Below are 23368 nucleotides of genomic sequence, written 5' to 3'. Positions count from 1 at the left end.
CTACATCCATTCTTCATGTTTTAGTATTATTTAGTTTTGATAGTGCATCCCTGTGATGTATAAGCTGGAAGTTACACGTCCTGCTGCTGCCTCATTTTATGAGTGATGTGAGTACAGGTGTGGAAGACCAAGCCCAGCCATGGTGACAGGTTTGCAATCATTTCTGTTTACATGATCATAATGTAAAGTCAAAATAAAAATCAATTATTTGTATTCATGTCCTGAAAATTGTAATTTGTGTCCTTAAAGAATGCTCAGTAATCAGTGTGAAATTAATCTGTGGATTCCCGCACCGTTACATAAGTTTCTATAAATTTCGGACTGGTAGTTCATAATAATTTTTATTGAAATGATAATTCTCCCCAGAGTCTGGAACAAAGAAACAAAAACTATTATGCTTTCCTGAACAGTGTCAGTATATATCCTTTGGAATAAAGACAGTTATTTTTGGAATCGGATCGTGTATTAGACATGGGCTCTGGATTTGACAGAATGGTCATAACTCTGAGTGGTGTGAGCATTGAAGCTTGGCCTCGCCTGTTACTGTTGGAGAATTTCCTAGTGTTCAGCAAAAAACACACGTTTGAATTTTGAAGAGAAACTTGGAAAAGGCCTAGGTCAGCCTTCAGTGAATGGGTGAGTGAGTTGTTGCATCTTTTCAGAATTAATCCTGTAGAAAGAAAGAAACTTTGCCCTGGGAGGATGGATAAGAAACTGTGTGGAAGTTCCCAGTTTAAGTTTCCTGGTTTTGCATATTTTCATCACCAGCTGGGAGGGAGACACCCTGGGTGTGTGGGGCACAAAGAGAGTGATGGGTAAGCTCAGAAACATGTTTAACATTCTGAGTGTGGGTTTTCTTGTGAATTTCTTCCCCATCATTTCTTTCTTTTTTTTTTTTTCTGTATTAAATTCTTTTATTGGTACATTGTAGGTATACAACAAAATTACATTTTTCATTGGGAATTGTACCTTTACATAATGCATCTTGGTTCTTACTTTTTCCCCATTCCTAGCCCTCCCTTCACCCCCTCCACCCTTCCCTATTTACAAAAACTTTATTTCCATTTTTTCCATTTCTCATCATTTTTCCTTTCCCTTCTTTCCTTTCCCCTGCCCCTCCCACTACCCCTACCCCTTTGGACCTTTCCTTCCTATTTTACAATATCGATTATTCATTCCAATCATTGGTACATTTTAGGTATACAATATAATGACATTCATCATTGGAAATTTGCACCTTTACATAGTCTCTCTTGGTTCTTGTTTTTCACCCTTGCCCAGCCCTCCCTTCAACCCCTCCAGTCCTCCCTATTTACAAAGATTTTGTTCCTATTTTTCCATTTTCTCATATTAATCTCATTCCCTTCTATCCTTTCCCCTAGCCCTCCCACTTCTTTCCCCTTTGCCCCTTTTCTTCCTATTTCACATGACCTATTATACATTTAGTCCTTATTTACACTTTCAGTTTCTCACACGAGAGAAACTATTCAGTATTTATACATGTGTGTCCTATTTATTTCACTTAAGAGTATCTCCTTCAATGTGCATCCACTTAGCTATAAATGTCTCTAATTTCTCATTTGTTATGGCTGAGTAGTACTCCATTTTATAAAAAAAAATCACATTTTCTTGATCCAGTCTCCAGTTGATGGGCATTTGGGCTGTTTCCAAGTTTTAGCTATTACAAACTGTGCTGCTATGAACATGGGTGAACATATATCACTGTGGTATGATTCTTTTAATTCTTTGGGGAAGATCCCCAGCAGTGGAATAGCTGAGTCAAATGGGACTTCCAGTCCCAGTTCTTTGAGGTATCTCCAGACTGATTTCCACAGTGGTTGCACCAGTCTACACTCCCACCAGCAGTGGAGCAGGGTTCCTCTTTCCCCACAGCCCCACCAGCATTGGTTATTGGTGGATTTCATGGTAGCAGCCATTCTTTCTGGAATGAAGTGGAATCTCAGTGTTGTTTTCATTTGCATCTCTCGAATGACCAGTGATGTTGACCATTTTTTCATGTCTTTATTTGCTATTTCTACTTCTTTGTCTGAGAAATGTCTGTTCATTTCAGATGCCCATTTTTGGATTGGGTCTTTAAATTTGGGAGGTCTGATCTTTTTCAGTTCTTTATAGATTTGAGATAGTAGACCTTTGTCTGAGGAAGAGCAGGTGAAGATTTTTTCCCACATTGTGGGTTGTCTCTTCACACTGCTGGTGGTTTCTCTTGCTGTGCAGAAGCCTTTTAATAAGAAGAGATCCCACTTGTTGAGTGTTTGTGCTAGTACATGGGCAACTAAGGTTTTGTTCATAAAATCTCTTCCTACACCAATGTCTTCAAGGGATCTACCTAACCTCTGTTCCAACTGGTTCAGAGTTTCTATTTTAATATTTAGATCTTTAATCCATTTTGATTTTAGTTTAGTGCATGGTGAGAGATACAGGTCTAGTTTTAATCTTTGGCAAGTTGAAGCCCACTTTGTCTAGCACCATTTATTAAAGAGGCTATCTTTCCTCCCGTGAGGGTCTTTGGCTCCTTTGTCAAAGATGAGATGGCTGAGTGTGTCTGGCGTTGTTTCTGCATCTTCTAATCTGTTCCACTGGTCCTCAGGTCTGTTTCTTTCCAGTACCATGCTGTTTTTATCACAGTAGCTTTGTAGTATAGTTGCAGGTTGGGGGTTGTGATACCCCCTGCCATGTGTCTGTTACCTAGTATTGCTTTTGCTATTCTGGGTCTCTTCTTGTTCCAAATGAATTTTTGGATTGTTTTCTCGAGGTCTATGAAGTATGCTGCTGGGATCTCAATTGGAATTGCATTAAGTCTATATAGCAGTTTTGGAAGTATGGCCATTTTCACTATATTAATCCTTCCTACCCAGGAGCAGGGGAAGTCTGTCCATTTTCTGATATCATCTTCAATCTCTCTTTTCAGAGTGCCATAGTTTTCAGAGAAGAGGTCTTTGATTTCTTTCATTAGGATGATTCCTGGGTATTTCAGTTTTTTGGATGCTATTGTGAAAGGAATTATTTGCCCTATTTCTCTCTCAGTGAGTCTGTCATTGGTGTAGAGGAAAGCTCTTGATTTTTGTGTGTTGACCTTGTAACCAGCTACTTGACTGAATTTGGTTATTAAGTCTAGAAGACTTTTGGTGGAGTTCTTGGGGTCTTCTATATAGAGTATCATGTCATCTGCAAATAATGACAATTTGACTTCTTCATTTCCTATCTTTATTCCTTTTATTTCTTTCTCTTGTCTAATTGCCGTGGCTAATGTTTCCAGAACTATATTGAACAGGAGTGGTGATAGTGGACATCCTTGTCTTGTTCCTGATTTGAGTGTGAAGGATTTCAGTTTTTGACCATTTAGTATGATATTGGCTGTTGGTGTTTCAGAGATGGCTGTTATCAGTTTGAGGTAGAGACCATCTATTCCAATTTTTTGGAGGGTTTTTATCATAAACGCATGTTGGATTTTGTCAAACGCTTTTTCTGCGTCTATGGAGATAATCATATGGGTTTTGTCCTTGGCTCTAATGATATAGTGTATTACATTGATTGATTTTCGTATATTGAACCATCCCTGCATCCCTGGGATGAATCCCACTTGATCAGGGTATATGATCTTCTTGATGATCTTCTGCATTCTGTTTGCCATTATCTTATTAAGGATTTTTGCATCTATGTTCATTAGTGAGATTGGCCTACATTTCTCTTTTTCGGTTGGGTCTTTCTCTGCTTTGGGGATCAAGGTGATGCTTGTTTCCAGGAATGAATTTGGGAGTATTGCTTCCCTTTCCATTTCATTGAAGAGTTGAAACAGTAGTGGCAGTAGTTCTTCTCTAAATGTCTTGTAGAATTCATCAGTGAAGCCATCAGGGCCCGGGCTTTTCTTAGTTGATAAGTTTTTAGTTACTTTTTCAATTTCTTTTGTTGATATTGGGTTGTTCAGAATTTTGAGGTCTTCTTCGTTCAACTTCGGTAGTTCATATGTATCTAGGAATCTGTCCATTTCTTCTGTGTTGTCCATCTTATTGGTGTATAGGTTCTGGAAGTAGGTATTGATGATCCTCTGGATTTCTGCTGGTTGTAATTTCACCCTTTTCATTCCTAATTGCATGGATTTGGGCCTTTTCTTTCCTTTTTCTGACAAGGTGGCTAAAGGTTTGTCAATTTTATTGATTCTTTCAAAGAACCAACTCTTGGCTTCATTGATTTTTTTTGTATCGTTCTCTTAGTCTCCATTGCATTGATTTCTCCTCTGATATTAATAATTTCCTCCCTTGTATGAGCGTTGGGGTTGTCCTGCTCTTCTTTTTCTGGAAGCTTGAGGTTCACCATCCGGTTGTTTAATGGGGCTCGTTCTGTTTTCCTAATATGTGTATTCACTATTATGAATTTCCCTCATAAGACTGCTTTCATTGTGTCCCATAGATTCTGATATGTTGTATTGTCATTGTCATTTAATTGAAGGAACTATCTGATTTCTTCTTTAATTTCCTCTGTGACTCATTGGTTATTCAGAAGTGTGTTGTTCAATTTCCATGTGTTTATGAAATTTTTTGAGTTTCTTTTGCTATGGATCTCCAATTTCATCGCACTATGATCTGATAATATACAGGGGATAACTTCAGTTCCTTTGCACTTACTTAAACATGTTCTGTGTGTGAGTATGTGGTCTATTTTGGAGAATGACCCATGTGCAGCTGAGAAGAATGTATATTCTGATTTTGTGGGGTGGAAGACTCTGTTAACATCTGTTAAGTTCATTTGTTCAAGAGTTCGATTGAGTTCTAGTATTTCATTACTTATTTTTAGTCATGTTGATCTATCTACTTGTGACAGTGGGGTGTTGAGGTCCCCCACTACAATTGTATTAGTGCATATATGACTTTTCATGTCCATTAGTATCTGTTTTATATAGTTGGGGGCACTAGTGTTTGGTGCACAGATATTTATGATTGTCATGTCTTCCTCTTGGATTGTGCCCTTTACAAGGATGTAGTGTCCTTCTTCATCTGTCTTAATCAGTGTTGGTTTGAAATGTACTTGATCTGCCAAGAGGATAGCTACTCCTGCTTTTTTTGGGGTTCCTGTCACATGGAGTATTGTTTTCTACCCATTAAATTTCCTTTTAAGGGTTTCCTTTTGAATTAAGTGTGTTTCTTGTTTGCAGCATATTGTTGGATTTTGCTTCTTGACCCATTCTGCCAGTCTATTTCTTTTGATTGGTGAATTGAGACCATTAACATTGATGGTTATAACTGAAACACATTGACTTGTCATTGCCATGACTTTTTCTTTTTGTTGGGTTCTCCCACTTGACATTTAATTTCTTGTCATGCCAGATGGGTTCATTCTGCTTTGCTTCCTGGGGTTGTGATCCTCAATGTCTGTTCCTAGGATATTGTGTAAAATTCTTTGGAGTGCTGGTTTGGTATTCACGAAGTTCCTAAGGTGCTCTTTGTCACGAAAGTATCTTATTTCTCCATTAATTTTGAAAGATAGTTTTGCAGGGTACATCAATCTGGGTTGGAGGCTGTTTTCCTTTAGGGCTTGAAATACATCACTCCAAGCTGTTCTTGCCTTGATGGTTTTTGTTGAGAAGTCTGCTGTGATTCTTTCCTTTGTATTTGATTTGTTTCTTTTCTCTGACTGCTTGTAGAACTTTGTTCTTCTGTTGTGTTTCTGGAATCTTAACAATTACATGCCTATGCGTAGATATTTTTTGATCAAGGCTATTTGGAGTCCTATATGCCTCACTTATCTGTATGTCAAGCTCTTTTCCCCTACTTGGGAAGTTTTCTGCCATTATTTCTGTGAAGAGATTTTTTTATGCCATCTCCACTCTCTCGTGTTTCTTCATTGAGCCCAATCAGTCTTATGTTATTCTTCTTTGCATCACTAGCAGCTGCTGGATTGATTTCTCATGTTCCCTTATAATTTTGAAGCAATTTTTCTTTTCCTGGTCACTAATTGCAATCCTATCTTCTATATCTGAAATTCTGTCCTCACATTGGCTCATTCTGCTGTGTAGACTTTCAGTGGAGTTTTTCATGTCCTGGAAATCTATCTGCATCTGTTTTATGGATTCCATTTGTTTCTTATGTTGGGATTCCATCATGTTCCTGAGTTCCTCTCTAGATTTATTAATCGTGTCTTGCACTAGGGGCACAGTTTCTCCTGTTATCTGAGAAATTACTTCTGATTTCATTTTTTCCAGATCCCCTTTTGTTGCTAGTTCAGTGGGTCCAGGTGGTTGAGTATCAGAGTGTTCCATCTCATTTCCCTTTGGGGTTGCTGTAGCTGATCTGGAAGTCTGGTTTTGAAACTTATTTACGTGTTTTCTCATTTCGACTGGGGTGGGGTGCTGTTAGCACCTGCACAGATTACCTACTCTGAGCTGGGTGAGGTGGGACAGGGGCCGGGAGCAGCAGTAGGGATGGTGACCCAACAGCCCTTTCCTCTGGGCTGGGAGCAGTGGGAAGGATTGTTGCGGGGAAGCCCCTTCCTCTGGACCAGGAGCAGTGGGATGCCAGCTCAGAATCCCCTCCCTCTGGGCTGGGAGCCATGGGAGGGATGGTTGCCCGGAAGCCCCTTCCTCTGGGCCAGGAGGAGCAGGATGGAAGGTGGCCCAAAATCCCTTTCCTCTGGGCTGGGAGCACCGGGAGGGATGGTGACTGGGAAGCACCTTCCTCTGGACCAGGAGCAGTGGAATGACGGCTCAGAAGCCCCTACCTCTGGGCCGGGAACAGCGGGACTCAGTACCTTGGTCTGGTGGTCTGGTGTCCTCTGCGTCTTTGTAGTGTGGAACCAGGTGGCTGCCTGTCTGCAGTGGGGTGATTCTGTGTCTTCCCCGTGACTCAGGACCTCCATAGGGTGTGCACAGGCCTTCCTGTGTGCAGTGGGATGATTCGGCGTATTCCGTGTGACTGGGGACCTCAGTAGGGCATGGGCAAACCTGCCTGTCTGCAGAGGGCTGATTAGGCATGTTCTGTGCGACTCAGGACCTCGGTAGGGAGTGGCCCTATCGTTTCTTTTGATGCTTGTTGTTCATAGGAAAGAGGAGAGACGTTGCCTGAAGGATTTAGAAATCTTGTTTCATGATTTATACTTAAGGATTTGATATTCTTAGAAAATAGAGGACTACACCCAAAGAAGCCAAACAAATTTTGACATAAATTATTTGTTATATTAACATATGCATGCATAAACCTCCATAGAATCATGATTGTGATGAACAGACCAACTATGCTTATTTCTAGTTCATCTCTTTGATTCCATCTAACTACGCCCAGAGGTGACAACAAGGTGGATTTTTGGGTGCTCTCAGTGGCTTTAACATCACAGCATGAAGCAGAGTTTTTCTAGCTTAAAAATCTCTGGAATTTTAAAGGAGTTAATAATTGAGGTTATTATAGTAGTGTTAATATGCTAAAAATATTGTTATTTTTTTGCCACAAGCTATTACCCAGAATATTATAGGGAAGTTTGAATTTCAGCTTCTTCACTCCCTTATCCCACTGAGTCTGATTTTGCATTGTTTTTAGTTGTTGCATTGTTCTTAGTTGTAGTTGCTGATTTTATTGTCTGGATGGAACCAGCCTTGGCAGGACTTGGGTCTCCCTTTATCGGCTGTGTTGTCTTTGCTTTTTCATGTCAACCACTGATGCCACAACCTTGGTCCTTTCTGGCCTCACGGTGAGGATGTGCCAGCAGCCAGGACCTCAGCATCTTACACCATCCCGGTGAGGTGACTTCAGCATGGCCAGGGTCCTGCCTTAGGTAGCTCAGTGCCTGCAGCCATGCTTCTCTGTAGAAAGTGCGGGGACATCAGGAGGGTTACAGAGGAGCTGCTGGCTCACACATATGTTATGATGATGTGTTGGGTGTCCCGGCTTTCCACTGGAGCAAAACACCTCATGTTTGAAAGTTGTTTGGGTGTCATGGGATGCATGCACATCAGTGGATTCATTGGTTGATGTGTTGAGTAACTGAATGTGATGCTAGGAGGAGGCACCTGGGTGGAGGCGGGTCCCTGGGAGTGGGACTTGGAGCAGTGTATCCTCTTGTCCATCATTTGCCTTCTCTCTCTGCTTCCTGGCACCTTTTCTTCTATCGTGTTGTTTTGCTACCTGTGTCTCCCTTATTCCCAGCTAATCATGGACTGAAACTGTGAGGGATAAAAGCTTCTCATTTATGTTGTGGGTATGGTGTATTTTGTCCCAGTAACAGGAAATTGAATCCCAAATTTGTAAACTTACATAAACAATGCATTAGAGATAGAGGTTTAGAAGGAGAAAGAATCAGTTTATTAGGAAAGGAAGAGATACGAGGAGATAGACAGCCACCTTGTTGGAGTAAGGTTTGGAGCCCAGAGCCCACACTCCAGGGTCTTCCTTCTTAGCCCTTTTCTTATCTGGAGGTTCCTTTAGAAATGCATCACCAATCCAAAGTATTCCAGGCCCTTCTTGCCTCAAAGAAGGAATTGGAGAGAAGCCAATATCAGTGCCAAAAAGTTTATTTGAAAAGTAGGATGTGAATGAGTGTGGAAGACACCAGCTCTGCAGAGTGAACTTGGGCCAAACAAAGAGAAAAAGAGGAGAAAGGCAAAAATAGGATGACTCACTGCATCTGAGGAGCATGCTGTGGACGATCCTGGGAACTCGGGCAGGATGGTGGCTCTCTGTGAAGGCCGCTTTAGCTCTTCTTCTATACCTGTAATCCCAGCACTCGGGAGACTGAGGCAGGAGGATTGCCACAAGTTCAAGGCAGCCTGGCCTACACAGTGAGTTCAGGGCTAGTCTGATCTACAAAGGAAGACCCTTCCTCAAAAACACAACACAGCAAAACAAAATACAGAAGGTTTCCATGTGTGTAGGGTATGTTGATGGTTAGAGTTAAATGATTTAGAGCTATTTCTTCACAGTTTTTTCTCTTTTGTTGGAATAAATTAGCTTTATTAAATTGACATAGATTTAGTGAATGTTAGGACTATGAGAAACTCTGCGATTTTTTCCAGTTGATCCTGTGTTTGGCAGCATGGTTCTGTTATTTTTCTAAAATATTACATCTTGATTCTTGAATTATTTCTGGAGAGTAATTTTGTCTCTTTCACCTCAAGGGTCATGTCACTAATTTCGGTTTATTGCCTTATAACACCACATACTACGTTTGGTCTCCCGTGACTGAATAGTGGAGACAGTGAACATACTTATCTCTGATTTTATCATAATAGCTAGAGAGTTCCTTCCTTTGGGGACCCATGTCCGAGTTGTATGGTCCATGAGTTTCATCGAGTTATGAAGTTTCATTTAATGTTTTCTTCTTTTTTAAGGGCCTTTATGAAATAATGGATATAAATTGAATTTTAGAAAATATATTTATGCCAAGAGGCAGATAGTCAGATGAGGTTTTTTGTTGATTTTTGTGGTAAATTTTGTGATAGGTTTAGATGCTGAGACATCCTTATCTTTGATCAGACAAACACCACTTTCCTATGCTGTAGTCGTGTGTGTGTGTGTGTGTGTGTGTATTTGTGCATGTGCGTGTGTGTTACTGTTATTGTGAATTGACCCTGGGACATCGCACAGGGTAGGCACCATGTTATCAGTTAGCTCTACACCAGCAAGAGAAACTCTTCTCTGTTACCCCTTGTATCTGACCAGGTAATTATCAGAGGGCAATCAATCCTCCAACTGCCTAGAAAGGGCGACAGTGAGGGCTAAAGGAAGACAATAGAGACTTGTAATTTCATAGTACATGGGGGGAGGGGCTGCCTGGGAGGCCAGTGCCTCGGAGTGGGCAAAGACAAGACACTCCTGAGCTAGCCATTCCTTATTGGGTACAATCAAGAATTGGGGGGAGTATCAGGTGTCTTGGGGCCCAGGTAATCTTATGTTGACAGGGCAGTGAAGAGAGCATTCTTACCATACAGTAGGTGGGAGGAGATAGCAGGCTAATAAAGAAGCTGTCCTTCCCCCAGGTGAACCCTTTCTCTTTTTCATCACTGCTTGGTTCTGGAAGAGCCAGGATGTCTTCAGCTGATGTACTCTTGCCCTTGAGCTGCACAGTATCACGTGACCACTGAAGCCTCAGCTGTGACCAGAGTACAGAGTTGTGTTTCCACGTACCACAGCCAGGTCGAGGGCAAGGTGACATTGGGCCTTGGACAGCTGTAGGCGTAATTTAATTTTGAAATGACTTTTCCCAAAAAAATTATGTAGAATGGCTCCCTACAGGTAATGATTTATCCTGTATCGACAATCTGCATGCCTAGCCATAGTGTGTCTATACTTCCCTTTCCTTGTGCATGCTCACCTGGGTTGAGGTAAATATTGCATACATCTGATAAAATATACTGTAGCAATGTCTGAAGTTCTTTTCTTGGATTACATACATGCGAGACCATGCCTAGCTGATTATATTTTACTTTTACTCTAATGTTTTCATAAATATATGCTTGTAATATATAATAAATACTGTCATCATGGAGAATTAGCACATATATATTTGCATACTGAGCAAGATTTCATCTTGAGCAGTGTATTACCAGTTTCAAGGAATCACTTGTAAACTGAGATGAATTTATGGAGGGAAGTTTTGATTGACCCTTCAGTATTTGATAGTTTCTTTGATTTTCCAGCATCCATCCTCTTTGAACATCTGATTTGAAAATTAATGTGTTTTGGGGCCAGGGATTTTGCTCAGTGGTTCCGCAGCCTCCCTTGCAGGTGCAAGGACTCGAGTTCAATCCCCAGTACCAAAAAGAACAAGAAAGAAAAAAGAAAAGAAAATTAATGCATTTCTAAGAATTTGTTGATCTACAGGCTAAAATTCATTAAGTCATAATTTTGTTACAGTTTTACACCTATATACATTATTGCTCAGTCAGGAATAGTGGCATGCACCCATAATCACAGTGTGTTCTTCAGATTATGCTATGCCCAGCCCTTTGTTGTTGTCAGGTAAGCCTGCTATATGCACCTTTTCATGCCCTGTGGTACGTTACGTGCAGCAGCCCTTGTGACTGTGGCAATCTTGGAGTTTTTCCTGGGATATTGTTATGGCTGAAATCTAGATGTTCTCCCAAGGCATCATGGACTCGAGTGCAGCTTTAGGGAGGTGCCTGGAGTAGACCACAGAGGGCTTACAGCTGGGTGAGAAGCTGGCAGGTAAAGCTTGGTGAGAAGAACCGGGTCGCTGTGGCCCAGAGGGTGTGTGTGTGTGTCCCTCCTCCCTGATGGCTCCTGCTCCCAGTGCCATGCCCAGTGCAGGCTTCCTGCATGCTGTGTCCCTCTGCCAAGCCACCCTGCTTTGGAGCCCGACAGCTATAGACTGAAACTCCTACATACTGATACTGAACTTCTCCTCCTTTAAGCTCTGGGTGTTGGGTGTTGTGTCTGAGTTCCGGGAAACTCAGAAAGATTTGTCCAGTTACAGCAGTTTGGTGCCAGTAGTCTTTTGTGAGCCTAAATGTAACTCAAAATTGTCTGCCACATATTGCAATGAATGTTCAGTAGTCATGAAGACAGTTTGTTCATCATGTGTCAGGTCTCCTTAGCTGTTTAGATGTCATTGTGTTCTGCCCTCTTTATTGTGGCTGCCACCTGAAGGATCCACTCTGCTGAGGGACAGCAGATTTCCTTCTCCTCAAGTGCACTTTACCTTACTGTGGTTGTAAAAGTACCCTGGCTCTTCCTTTGTCATTCAGTTCGACTCCAATTTTGGAAATAACCAAGATTCCGCAAAAGTCTTGGATACAGTAGTCGTAATTTCCTTATTAAGATCCTTAGCCTCAGGAACAAGGATCAGAGCAACATGAAAAAGACCTCACCTGTAACCTCTCACCTGAGAGTACTTTTGGCTAGAGGTGTAGTTAATAGCAACACCATGGCCTCCAGGTTTCTTCCTTCTTTTCCATGCATCTGTTCTTTCTCCTCTCACTTCTTCCTTCCTTCATTTTCTCATTCCTCCTTTCTTTGATAGATTTAGAGAATCTCAGAAGCTCTTGCGTCACATTCCACAGACTGTGGCTCAATACAGTATTGCTGCTGTGACAGGCCCTTTAGAATAGCCACAAGAAGCATGTCCCTGATGTTCACCTACAATGTTTTCACCTCTCCTTTAACACTGCTTCAATGGAGAATTTAAACTGAGTAATGCAGTTCTACCTCAGGAGTTAGAGAAACGACTACATGGGTCAGTTGAGGTGTGGGGTTAAAGAAATTGCTTTTTAAAATGAGCAGAGCAAGTCAGTCATTAGGCACAGAGCAGCTTGTGACCCTATGCAACTGGAATCACGAGGCAGCAACCAGTGCTCAGCACAAAATGGACAGTTCACATTTAATTCATATTTTTCTATAAGTCTTGCTATTTTAAAAAGAGTTTTGGGCATCTTTGCTTTTTCATAAGAATAAATGACTCTCATGCTTAAATCCATATGCAGCGTGAGAAAGCAGGAGTCTCATGTGCAAAATAGTTTGGGGTTTGTTCTCGTGCGGAGGTGACTCTCACTGCCACAGGGCTTTTAATGAAAAATGTTTGCTGTTTCTCTTGCAAATATTTGCTGACTTCAGACTAGAATTTGAGCTTATGAAACGTGTTTGGAGGGCATGGTTAGAGAAAGAGAGACTCATTTAGGTTGAGTAGGAAACACCAGCAGGTTAGTAAACTTTGGGTGTGTCTATGGGGGATTGGCTTGTAGGCCACAAACTCCACAGGGAAAACCCACCCTGTACTGCGTTGGCATTAACCATAAGCTTGTCCTGAGATGGAATAAAAAAGGAAGAAAGGAAGTCTCTCTTCTTCTCTGTGGAGGAGCTCTGGTATCTGCCAGTCTTTGGAAGCTCGTCTGTGGTTCCTTGAGGCTTCTAGCACCAACTCTCCAACACTCCAGTGGGAATTTTAGAGTAGGGAAAGTGACATGAAAGGGCACTGGGTCAGAGGTCATCTCTAAGGTCATGTCCCCTTGCCTTGCTCAGACACACCCAACGTGGGCCTTACTATTATCCTAGGCATCTTTCGGGCCAATACATTGAACAGTAAGTCTACCCACCACATGATTGTAGGTGAGCACTTTACTGTGGGGAAATTAATGTTGAAAGAGAAGAAAGTTTCCCTCTGTGAGGAGGGAACAGCACATTATGAAGAATTCAGCCTGATAAGGTCTTAGCTATTCCTCCCTCCCCACAGTGAAGGGATTAAGGGCAGGACTACATTGGCCCTTTCCCTCAGACTAGTAGTCCTCAGAGTCCTGGATTTCTTTGTGACCTTGGTAAAAGTAAGTTTCCTGTCTGAGGCACTGGAAGTCTTTTCTGTTCTTTCATCTTGACTTCTTTCCATAATACTATCGTCATATTATACCAGCTTCTTCATTTACTAAATATCTATATGCCCTCTTGGCATGCTTTTAGTTAGTTTACTGAGAATGTCCAGATAAGGTTGAAGAAAATCTGTGACAGGAAGCTCTGTGCCTCATTTCATTTTCTGCCCCCTGACAACCTTAGGCCTCTCCTTCAATTGAGTCACGTTCTGCGCTTGCCTGGACCCAGCCCCTTCTTCAGGTTTGGTGATTCTCTCCAAGTGACATTGACTCCAGTTCAGTGGCACAGGTGTGAGCTTATTTTCAGAGACAGCAGAGAAAGAAGATCCCATGAGTCCTGTAAGGAGACACAGGCAGCTCTGCAAAGCTAGAAGCAAATCCTGCTTCAAAGCAGTGCCCCAAGAGGCTGGATGAAGTCAGTGTCCTTGGAGAAATCCTGGGTGGGGAGGGTTTTGTCTAGAGTCTGCCATTTGGGGTCTACTCAGGCAGCTACTGGATTGTTTTTCTTCTCTCTCTTAGCTCAGTGGGCAGAAAATGGAGCAGCCTTGCCTCAGGGAAGAAGAGTTTCTGTTGTATGAACTGTCCCATCAGGCATGCTCAGCAGAAAATAGAATCCTCTGTGAGGCACTCAAGTGAGAACCAGCCCGTGTGTCGCTGAGAGACTCCCAACCTGGCTTAGCCTCTCTTGCTCGATGAACTCTACCAACTGGCTGCGTGGGAAGGTCCTGAAGATGGTGATGATGCAGGGCCACATGGTCCCACAGGAGTGAGGCCTGTGGTTGGTGCACAACTTGTGCTGAGAAGTGGACAAAACCCACTGAGGCAGAAACTGGGCCTCCCTGGATGAGGTGATGAATCCTCGTTCCTGTGCATCATCTCCCATTGGCACACCTTTGGTCCTGTCTCACCCTCAGGTGGGGCTGGGGATCTGCCAGGGCCTGTGTGTCCTTTCCTGGGCCAGTGAGGGGGCCTTGCCAGCTCAGCACTTGCAGCCCCACTCCTCACCATGCTGTCCAGTGAGTGGGGGGTGAGGGGAGCCTCACGACATGTGTGAGGGCTCTGTGTGGGTGAGCCTGCTGGTGGGCACCCTGTTTCTTTCTCCCAGCAGCAAACCAGCTGTTATGGCTCCTATCCAAAATGTCTCCAACATGTCACATGAGTTTGAAAGTCAGCTGGTGTGGGCCCTCTCCTCAGTCCACTCACTCATTCAGTTCCGTATCTGAAGGTGCTGTTAGGGGGAGGGGACTTATTGGACGTGGATGATTTTCTTAGTTTAAAATGGAATAGAGAATTTACCTCTAGAAGCAGAAAACTTGTCTGTCAATTATTTTGTATTAGCCATACATATGGGTAAAGAGCCATAGAGTCGTGATGCAGGTGCGCAAACTACCTGTGGTTCCTTCCAGTGCATCTCTCTGATTTCATCTAGCTACACCCAAGGTGCTCACAGGATGGATGTTCTGGAAGGTCTTTGGACCTTAACCATTTCTTCATACAAACTATTATTTGGTTTAAATGTTTCGATTTTGAGTAAGTTAGCAATTGAGGTTAGTAAATCATTACTGCTGTGCTGAATAGATTATGTGTGGTCCCTGTGCCTCAGCTTATTGCCCATAGGATTGTGAGGAAATTCATGTTTCAGCCACTTCATGTCCTTATTCCATGGCCTCTGAGTTTGGGATATTGCATGGTGCTTTAAAAAAAAATTTTTTTTTGATGTGATTGAAACTTTTATTGTTGATTATTTCTTTCATTTGATAATGAATGAGAGTTTTGGATAAAATAAATGCTGATGTAGGTTGGGGAATTAGCTCAGTGGTTCTGCCCCCTACCTTGCAAGCACAAGGTCCCGAGTTCTATCCCCTGTACAAAAAAAAAAAAAAAGAAAGAAAGAAAGAAAAGAAATGCTGGTGTGCAGATGAAGAAAATTCAAAATAAAAATTTTCGTATGAATTTTTCATCTAATATTTTATACAGATGTGGTTTGTTTGGTCAACATGTGGAATAACTGGATTTTATTTACATTTGTCCATCAAATATATTTTATTATATTTTTGTAGTTTTATTCTGTGCTTATTGTATCTTGTGCTGAACCTTTTTCAGATAAGGGCTTTTAACATTCGTAAAAGTGTGTCACTCTGAGGGCTACATATGATGTACATTTTATAATTTCCAATTTACTTTTTTTGTTGTTTTTTTTTTTGGTTTTGTTTTTTGTTTTTGGTACCGGGAATCAAACTCAGGACCTTGCGCTTGCAAGGCAGGCAGCGGAACCACTGAGCTAAATCCCTGGCCCCCATCCAATACACTTGTTTATACCTGATACATAGTTGCTTGGCATATTATTGTATTTTAAACTAGAGATGTGCTCTGTGGTACAATGTCTTAGTAACTCCATTAGGTTTTTGTTTAATTTTTCCAGCATGTACCATGATGTTACATGCAAGTCAAGACAATTTTATATGTTCCATCTTAATCTCTACTTATTACTTTTTAGTCTTCTCTTTTGTCTGTATCCACTGACAGGATCTTATGACTTTTCTTCTCTAGATTTTATTGTAATGGATTACATTAATTATTCAATAATGCCTTTGATACTTTTAATAATTCTGCATTGTCTATACTCTATAAAAATAATGAGCAATGAAATTATATATTTGTTGAGTGATTTCCATTTTTATTTAAGTATTGTTTCTCTAAATTTCTTATATTGTGACCTTTCTTCTTTTCTAATATGTATATTCATTGTTTTTCATTTCTTTTGATGCGCCCATTTCTGGGTTCCTGGAGTGACAGTATGTTGAATATTCATTTTAATATCTAATCAAGCCCTGCATATGAAACATATCTTTTTAAAGTTCATGATTTAATCTCCAATTCTTAGGAATATTTTAAATACTTCTGCTGTTGGTGTCAAATTTCATTTCAAGAGATGCGAGAGCCTGCTTTGCACAATTTCCATTACTTTGAACACATTGTCCTCTGGTTTTTTTCTTCTTTTTTTTTGTTTAACTTTTATTGGTATATGTTTACAGTACATAATGATTATATTCATTATAGAGAGTTGGCACATGTCCCCAACATATTTCAATCATTTTCCCCCTTGTAGCTCTGAACATGGTTTATTTGGCAAACATTTCTTGTGATTTAGAGAAGACTTTGTACTATGTAGTTATTAAAACATTTTGCAATATCCAGTCAGTCCCCGTGAAGCATAATGTTGTTAATTTTAACTGTTCTGTTAAAGATTTTTCCTTTCTTTAGCTATCAATTAGTGATGGAGTTGTTTTGATGTCTTCAGACATAGTTGTGAGTCAATGATATGTCTCTTCCCATTCATGTTTTGCCTCATGTAATTTGATGCTTTATTTAGTGGAATATGTATCAAGGACGGTTCCTTTTGGAGAACTGCCTTTTATATCATTATCTGATCACTGTATTCATTATTGGTTTTGAGGTACAATTGAATACTGTCAAATTAAAGTAGTTTCTGCAGATTTTGATGAATCATTGATAGACTCGTGTGTCTTTTTGCATAACTTTCTGTGTAATCTATCCTCCTCAGTGTCAACATAACAACCACTCCTGTCCAGGTGGGCACAGCATTGTGCCCATAACCCAGATGTGTAGTCATTGATCAGCTCTGATGTCTGTTCTGTTTCTCTGATAGTCTACCCAATCCTCCTAATGGGCAATACAGAGTTTGACCACTGCTTGCTGGGGGTCTGCAGCTCTCCCATGCTCCCTCCTGTGCTGCTTTGCTTATTGCTGCCCAGTGTGTGAAGGATGTCTCATCTTTGCATATATGAATGCAGACAGTTATAAATTAATGTGTACTTTCTTCATGGTAATTTAGAGTTTAAATATTTTGCAATAAATTTTATTTTCAAATTGTTGGTGAGATTTAACACTAATAACAATGTAAATATCCTGAGAATATTCAGAGAGTTTCTTCGCTGGGCCCTGGGCAATGGATGGGAGCATCCAGGTGATTCCAACAGGTGATTCCCTAGCTGATTCAAACCTCTCTTACCCCTTGGATGACCACACTCTGTCTCTCAGTTTGGCGACTTTTCCTAAGTTTACCATGTGTGACTTTCTCTGAACCATGTACTTTTTGTTTCCTCCCTTGGAATTTTCAATAAGTGAGTATTATAGAAATTGCATAGAGAACTATTTTCAGAGGGTTTTTTTCTCTTGCTGTTTTTCACATGTGCTAATATGTGAATCAAGAGCCAAGTGCTTTCTCATTCATTCCATTGGTCATGTGATTCACAGTATTTCAAATTTACTTGTAAAGAATCACATCTATCTCCAGGAAAATTAGCACAATGTATTCTCTGGATGTTGCAAAGAACTTACTGGTCTGTATGTTTTGGTAATCACTAAAGTAAAGGAAGTGAGTGCAGAGTGTAAATTAATTCTCCATTCTTGCAAAAGTCTACATCCTTATTGTGTTCTTTCAGATTTCCATTTTCTTTGGTCATTTTCTGAAAAAATGTTTGTTTCACTGGGGATTTAGCTCAGTGGTTCCACTGCCTGCTTCTCAAGCACAAGGTCCCGAGTTTGATCCCTGGTACCAAAAAACAATGAAACAAAATGAAAAGTTTGTTTCCTGTTATTTATTTAGTGTTGGCTCTTGAGTTACATATGTTGTAATTTTTTTTTAGATTTATGATCATTGATCTTACTTCCTATACACAATCTTTATTGAGAGGAGCAGAGCTGCCTCCACTGCAAAGGATGTGAATGTTATGGGCTGCCATACCCCTGGCCCAAGTGCAGAGGAGCAGAACTGCCTCCAGCACAGAGGAGGTGCACCTTCTAGGCTGCTGTACCACTACCCCCAGTGCCAAGGTGAGCTGTGCAGACACCGGCAGCCCCCCACGCCCCCTGCTGTTGAAATGAGAAGACATGTGAACAAAGCTCAAAACTGTACTTGCAGGTCACCTTAAGCAACTCCAAAAGGAAACAAGATGGAACAATCTGATAACCCCTGGACTCCCTGAACTGGCAACTTAAGAGGATCTGGAAAAAATGAAATCAGAAATAATTTCTCAGATATCAGCAGAGATTGTGCCCATAGTGCAAGACATGATGCATAAATCTAGAGAAGACACAGATAAAAAAATAGAAGAGCCAAGGGGTATGATGGAATCCCCTCATAGGAAACAAATGGAATCCATAAAACAGATGCAGATTTCCAGCAGATTAAAAACTCCATTGGAAATTTACACAGCAGAATGAGCCAATATGAGGACAAAATTTCAGATATAGAAGATAAGATTGCAATTAGTGCCAAGGAAATGAAAAATTTCTTTAAAATAGTAAGGGATAACAAGAAATCAATCCAGCAGCTGCTAGACAGTGCAACAAAGAATAACATAAGACTGATCGGAGTCAATGAAGAAACCAGAGAGAGTGCAGACAACATAAAAAACTCTCCACAGAAGTGATGGCAGAAAACTTCTGAAGCAGGGGAAAAGAACTTGACATACAGATAAGTGAGGCATGTAGGACTCCAATTAGCATTGATCAAACAGATCTACACATAGGCATATAATAGTTAAGATTCCAGAAAGCCAACAGAAGAACAAAATTCTATAAGCAGTTAGAGAAAAGAAACAAATCATATACAAAGGAAAGCCCATCAGAATCACAGCAGTCTTCTCAATGCAAACCCTCAAGGCAAGAAGAGCTTGGAGTGACGTATTCCAAGCACTAAAGGAAAACAGCCTGCAACCCAAATTAATGTACCCTGCAAAACTATCTTTTAAAATTGATGGAGAAGTAAGATACTTTCATGACAAAGAGCACTGTAGGAGCTTCATGAATACCAAGCCAGTACTCCAAAAAAATTTTAAACAATATCCTAGGAAAAGACAATGAGGATCACAACCCCAGGAAGCACAGCAGAATGCATCCATCTGGCATGACAAGAAATTAAATGCAAAGGGGGAGAATCCAACAAAAAGAAAATGTCGTGACAATGATAAGTCAATATGTATAAGTTATAACCATCGATGTTAATGGTCTCAACTCAACAATCAAAAGAAATAGACTGGCAGAGTGTGTCAAGAAGCAAGATCCAAGAATATGCTGCAGAAAAGAACACACTTAATTCAAAAAGAAATCATAGACTGAAAGTTAAGGGATGGAAAACAATACTCCATGTGACAGGAACCCCCCAAAAAGTAGGAGTAGGTATTGTCTTTACAGATCAAGTAGATTTCAAACCACTGATTAAGAGAGGCAAAGAAGGACATTACATCCTTGTGAAGGGAATAATCCAAGAAGAAGTGATGACAATCATTAGCATATATGCACCAAACACTGTTGCACCCAACTATATAAAACAAATACGGACATGAAAAATCAAATAAGCACTAATACAATAGTAGTGGGGGACCTCAATATCACACTGTCACAAATACATAGATCAACTATACAAAAAATAAGCAACGAAATACTCGAACTCAATCAAACTTTTGAAGAAATGAACTTAACAGATGTTTACAGAGTGTTCCACTGCACAAAATCAGAATACACATTCTTTTCAGCTGCACATGTGTCGTTCTCCAAAATAGAGCACATACTTGCTCAAAGACCATGTTTAAGTAAGTGCAAAGGAATTGAAGTTATCCCCTGTCTATTATCAGACCATAGTGCAATGAAATTGGAGCCCAATAGCAAAAGAAAGCACAAAAATTTCATAAACACGTGGAAATTGAACAACACACTTCTAAATAACCAGTGAGTCACAGAGGAGACCAAAGAAGAAAATCAGACAGTTCTTACAATTAAATGACAATGACAATACAACATATTGGAATCTATGGGACACAATGAAAGATGTCTTACAAGGTAAATTCATAGCAGCGAGTACTAATATTAGGAAAACAGAGTGAGGCAAATTAAACAACCTGATGCTGAATGTCAAGCTTCTAGAAAAAGAAGAGCAAGACAAACCCAAAGCTCATACAAGGGAGGAAATTATAAAGATCAGAGCAGAAATCAATGCAATGGAGACTAAGAGAACGATACGAAAAATCAATGAAGCCAAGAGTTGGTTCTTCAAAAGAATAAACAAAATTGACAAACCCTTAGCAACCTTATCAGAAAAAGGAAAGAAAAGGCCCAAATCCATGCAATTAGGAATGAAAAGGATGAAACTGCAATGGATCCAGCAGAAATCCAGAGGATCATCAATACCATCCTTCAAGAACCTATATGCCAATAAGATTGAAAACACAGACGAAATGGACAGATTCCTAGATACACATGAATTACCAAAGTTGAACAAAGAAGACCTAGAAATTCTAAACAAGCCAATATCAATCAGTTAAATTGAAAATGTAATTAAAAACTTACCAACTAAAAAAGGCCTGGTTCCTAATGGCTTCACTGCCGAATTCTGTAAGACATTTAGAGAGGAACTAGTGCCACTACTCTTTAAACTCTTCAGTGAAAATGAAAGGAAAGCAAAACTCCCAAATTCATTCCTGGAAGCAAGCATCACCTTGATCCCAAAGGCAGAGAAAGACCCAGCCCAAAAAGAGAACGATAGGCCAATCTCACTAATGAACATAGATGCAAAAATCCTTAATAAGATACTGGTAAATAGAATGCAGAAGATCATCAAAAAAATCATAGACCCTAACCAAGTGGGATTCATCCCAGGGATGCAGGGATGGTTCAATATACGCAAATCAATAAATGTCATACACTATATCAATAGAGCCAATGACGAAAACCATATGATCATCTCAATAGATGCAAATAAAGCATTTGACAAAATCGAATATGGATTTATGATAAAAATCCTTCAAGAAATTGGAATAGATGGTCTCTACCTCAATCTGATAAAAGCCATCTATGAAAAACCAACAGCCAATATCATTCTAAATGGTCAAAAACTGAAATCCTTCACACTAAAAACAGGAACAAGACAAGGATGTCCACTATCACCACTCCTGTTCAATATAGTTGTGGAAACATTAGCCACAGCAGTTAGACAAGAGAAAGAAATAAAAGGAATAAAGATAGGAAATGAAGAAGTCAAATTGTCATTATTTTCAGATAACATGATATTCTATATAGAAGGCCCCAAGAACTCCATGAAAAGTCTTCTAGCCTTAACAACGAAATTCAGTAAAGTAGTTGGATGCAAGTTCAACACACAAAAATCAATAGCTTTCCTGTACACAAACAACAGACTCTCTGAGAGAAACATGGCAAACAATTCCTTTCACAATAGCATCCAAGAAATTGAAATATATAGGAATCAACCTAACAAAAGAAATGAAAGACCTCTTCTCTGAAAACTATGGCACTCTGAAAAGAGAGATTGAATACAATATCAGAAAATGGAAAGATATCCCTTGCTCCTGGGTACTAAGAATCAACATAGTGGAAATGGCCATACTTCCAAAACTGCTATATAGATTCAGTGCAATCCCAATTGAAATTCCAGTTGCATACTTCACAGACCTTGAGAAAACAATCCAGAAATTTATTTGGAAAAAGAAGAGACCTAGAATAGCAAAAGCAATTCTAGGCAACAGAGGCATGGCCCCGGGTATCACAATCCCCAACCTGCAACTATGCTACAAAGCTACTGTGATAAAAACAGCATGGTACTGGCAAAGAAACAGACCTGAGGACCAGTGGAACAGATTAGAAGGTGCAGAAACAACTCCAGACACACTCAGCCACCTCATCTTTGACAAAGGAGCCAAAGACCCTCACTGGAGGAAAGATAGCCTCTTTAATAAATGGTGCTGGAATAATTGAGTCTCAACTTGCCAAGGATTAAAACTAGACCTATATCTCTCACCATGCACTAAACTAAAATTGAAATCGATTAAAGATCTGACTATTAAAACAGAAACGCTGAACCAGCTGGAACAGAGGTTAGGTAAAACTCTTGAATACATCGGTGCAGGAAATGATTTTATGAACAAAACCTCATTTTCCCATGAACTAGCACAAACAATCAACAAGTGGGATCTCATCTTGTTAAAAAGCTTCTGTACAGCAAGAGAAACCACCAACAGTGTAAAGAGACAACCCATAGTATGGGAAAAATTTTCGCCTGTTCCTTAGACAAAGGTCTTCTATCTAGAACTATAAAAAATAACTATAAAGAACTTAAAAAAATCGGACCCCCCAGATTTAAAGACCCAATTCAAAAATGGGCATCTGAAATGAACAGACATTTCCCAGACAAAGAAGTAGAAATAGCAAATAAACATATGATAAAATGTTCAATATCACCGGTCTTTCGAGAGATGGAAATGAAAACAATGCTGAGATTCCACCTCACCCCAGAAAGAATGACTAGTATCATAAATCAACCAATCACAAAAGCTGCTGGGGCTGTGGGGAAAGAGGAACACTGTTTCACTGCTGATGCAGTGTGGACTGGTACAACCACTGTGGAAATCAGCATGGATATACCTCAAAGAACTAGGACTGGAATTCCCATTTGACCCAGGTATTCCCCTGCTAGGTATCTTCCCCAAAGAATTAAAAGAATCATACCACAGTGATGTATGGGCACCCATGTTCATAGCAGCACAGTTTGTAATAGCTAAAATTTGGAAGCAGCCCAATTTCCCATGCAGCTGGAGACCAGATGAAGAAAATGTGATTTTTAAAATAAAATGGAGTACTACTCAGCCATAAAAAAATGAGACATTAGAGACATAGCTAAATGGGTGCACATTGAGGCGATACTCTTAAGTGAAATAAACAGGGCACACATGTAAAAACCAAATAGTTTCTCTAGTGTGAGAAACTGAAAGTATGAATAAGGACTAAAGTGTATAATAGATAATGTGAAATAGGAAGAAAAGGGGCAAAGGGGAAGGGCAAGTGGGAGGGGTAGGGGAAAGGAAAGAAGGGAATGGAATTAATATGAGAAAATGAAAAGAAAGTCTTTTTAAATAGAGTGGGATGGAGGGGTTGAAGGGAGGACAGGGGAAGGGGGAAAAATTAAGAACCCAGACAGATTATGTAAAGGTGCAAATCTCGAATGATGAATGTCAT

At 40.3% G+C, this 23368-nt stretch overlaps 1 protein-coding gene across 2 annotated transcripts in view; it reads left to right on the top strand.

Moving 5' to 3' along the window:
- The window catches only part of LOC101712923 (zinc finger protein 627-like), a 49079-nt gene that overhangs the window by 7421 nt on the left and 18290 nt on the right, over window positions 1-23368 (top strand). The window contains exon 2 of one of the 2 annotated variants that reach the window (XM_087196986.1): window positions 13838-14166. The exons of the other annotated variant lie outside the window; for it this stretch is intronic. Coding sequence (XP_087053112.1) covers window positions 14162-14166 — 5 coding nt within the window. The 5' untranslated portion in view covers window positions 13838-14161. The remainder of the gene's footprint in view (window positions 1-13837; window positions 14167-23368) is intronic. 2 annotated transcript variants of the gene reach the window in all.

The sequence above is a fragment of the Heterocephalus glaber genome, unplaced genomic scaffold (genome assembly GCF_053883595.1).
Source record: "Heterocephalus glaber isolate CG9 unplaced genomic scaffold, H.glaber_assembly_v1.0 deba00001648, whole genome shotgun sequence".
NCBI lineage: Eukaryota > Metazoa > Chordata > Mammalia > Rodentia > Bathyergidae > Heterocephalus > Heterocephalus glaber.
This window is presented reverse-complemented; position numbering and strand designations above follow the sequence as displayed.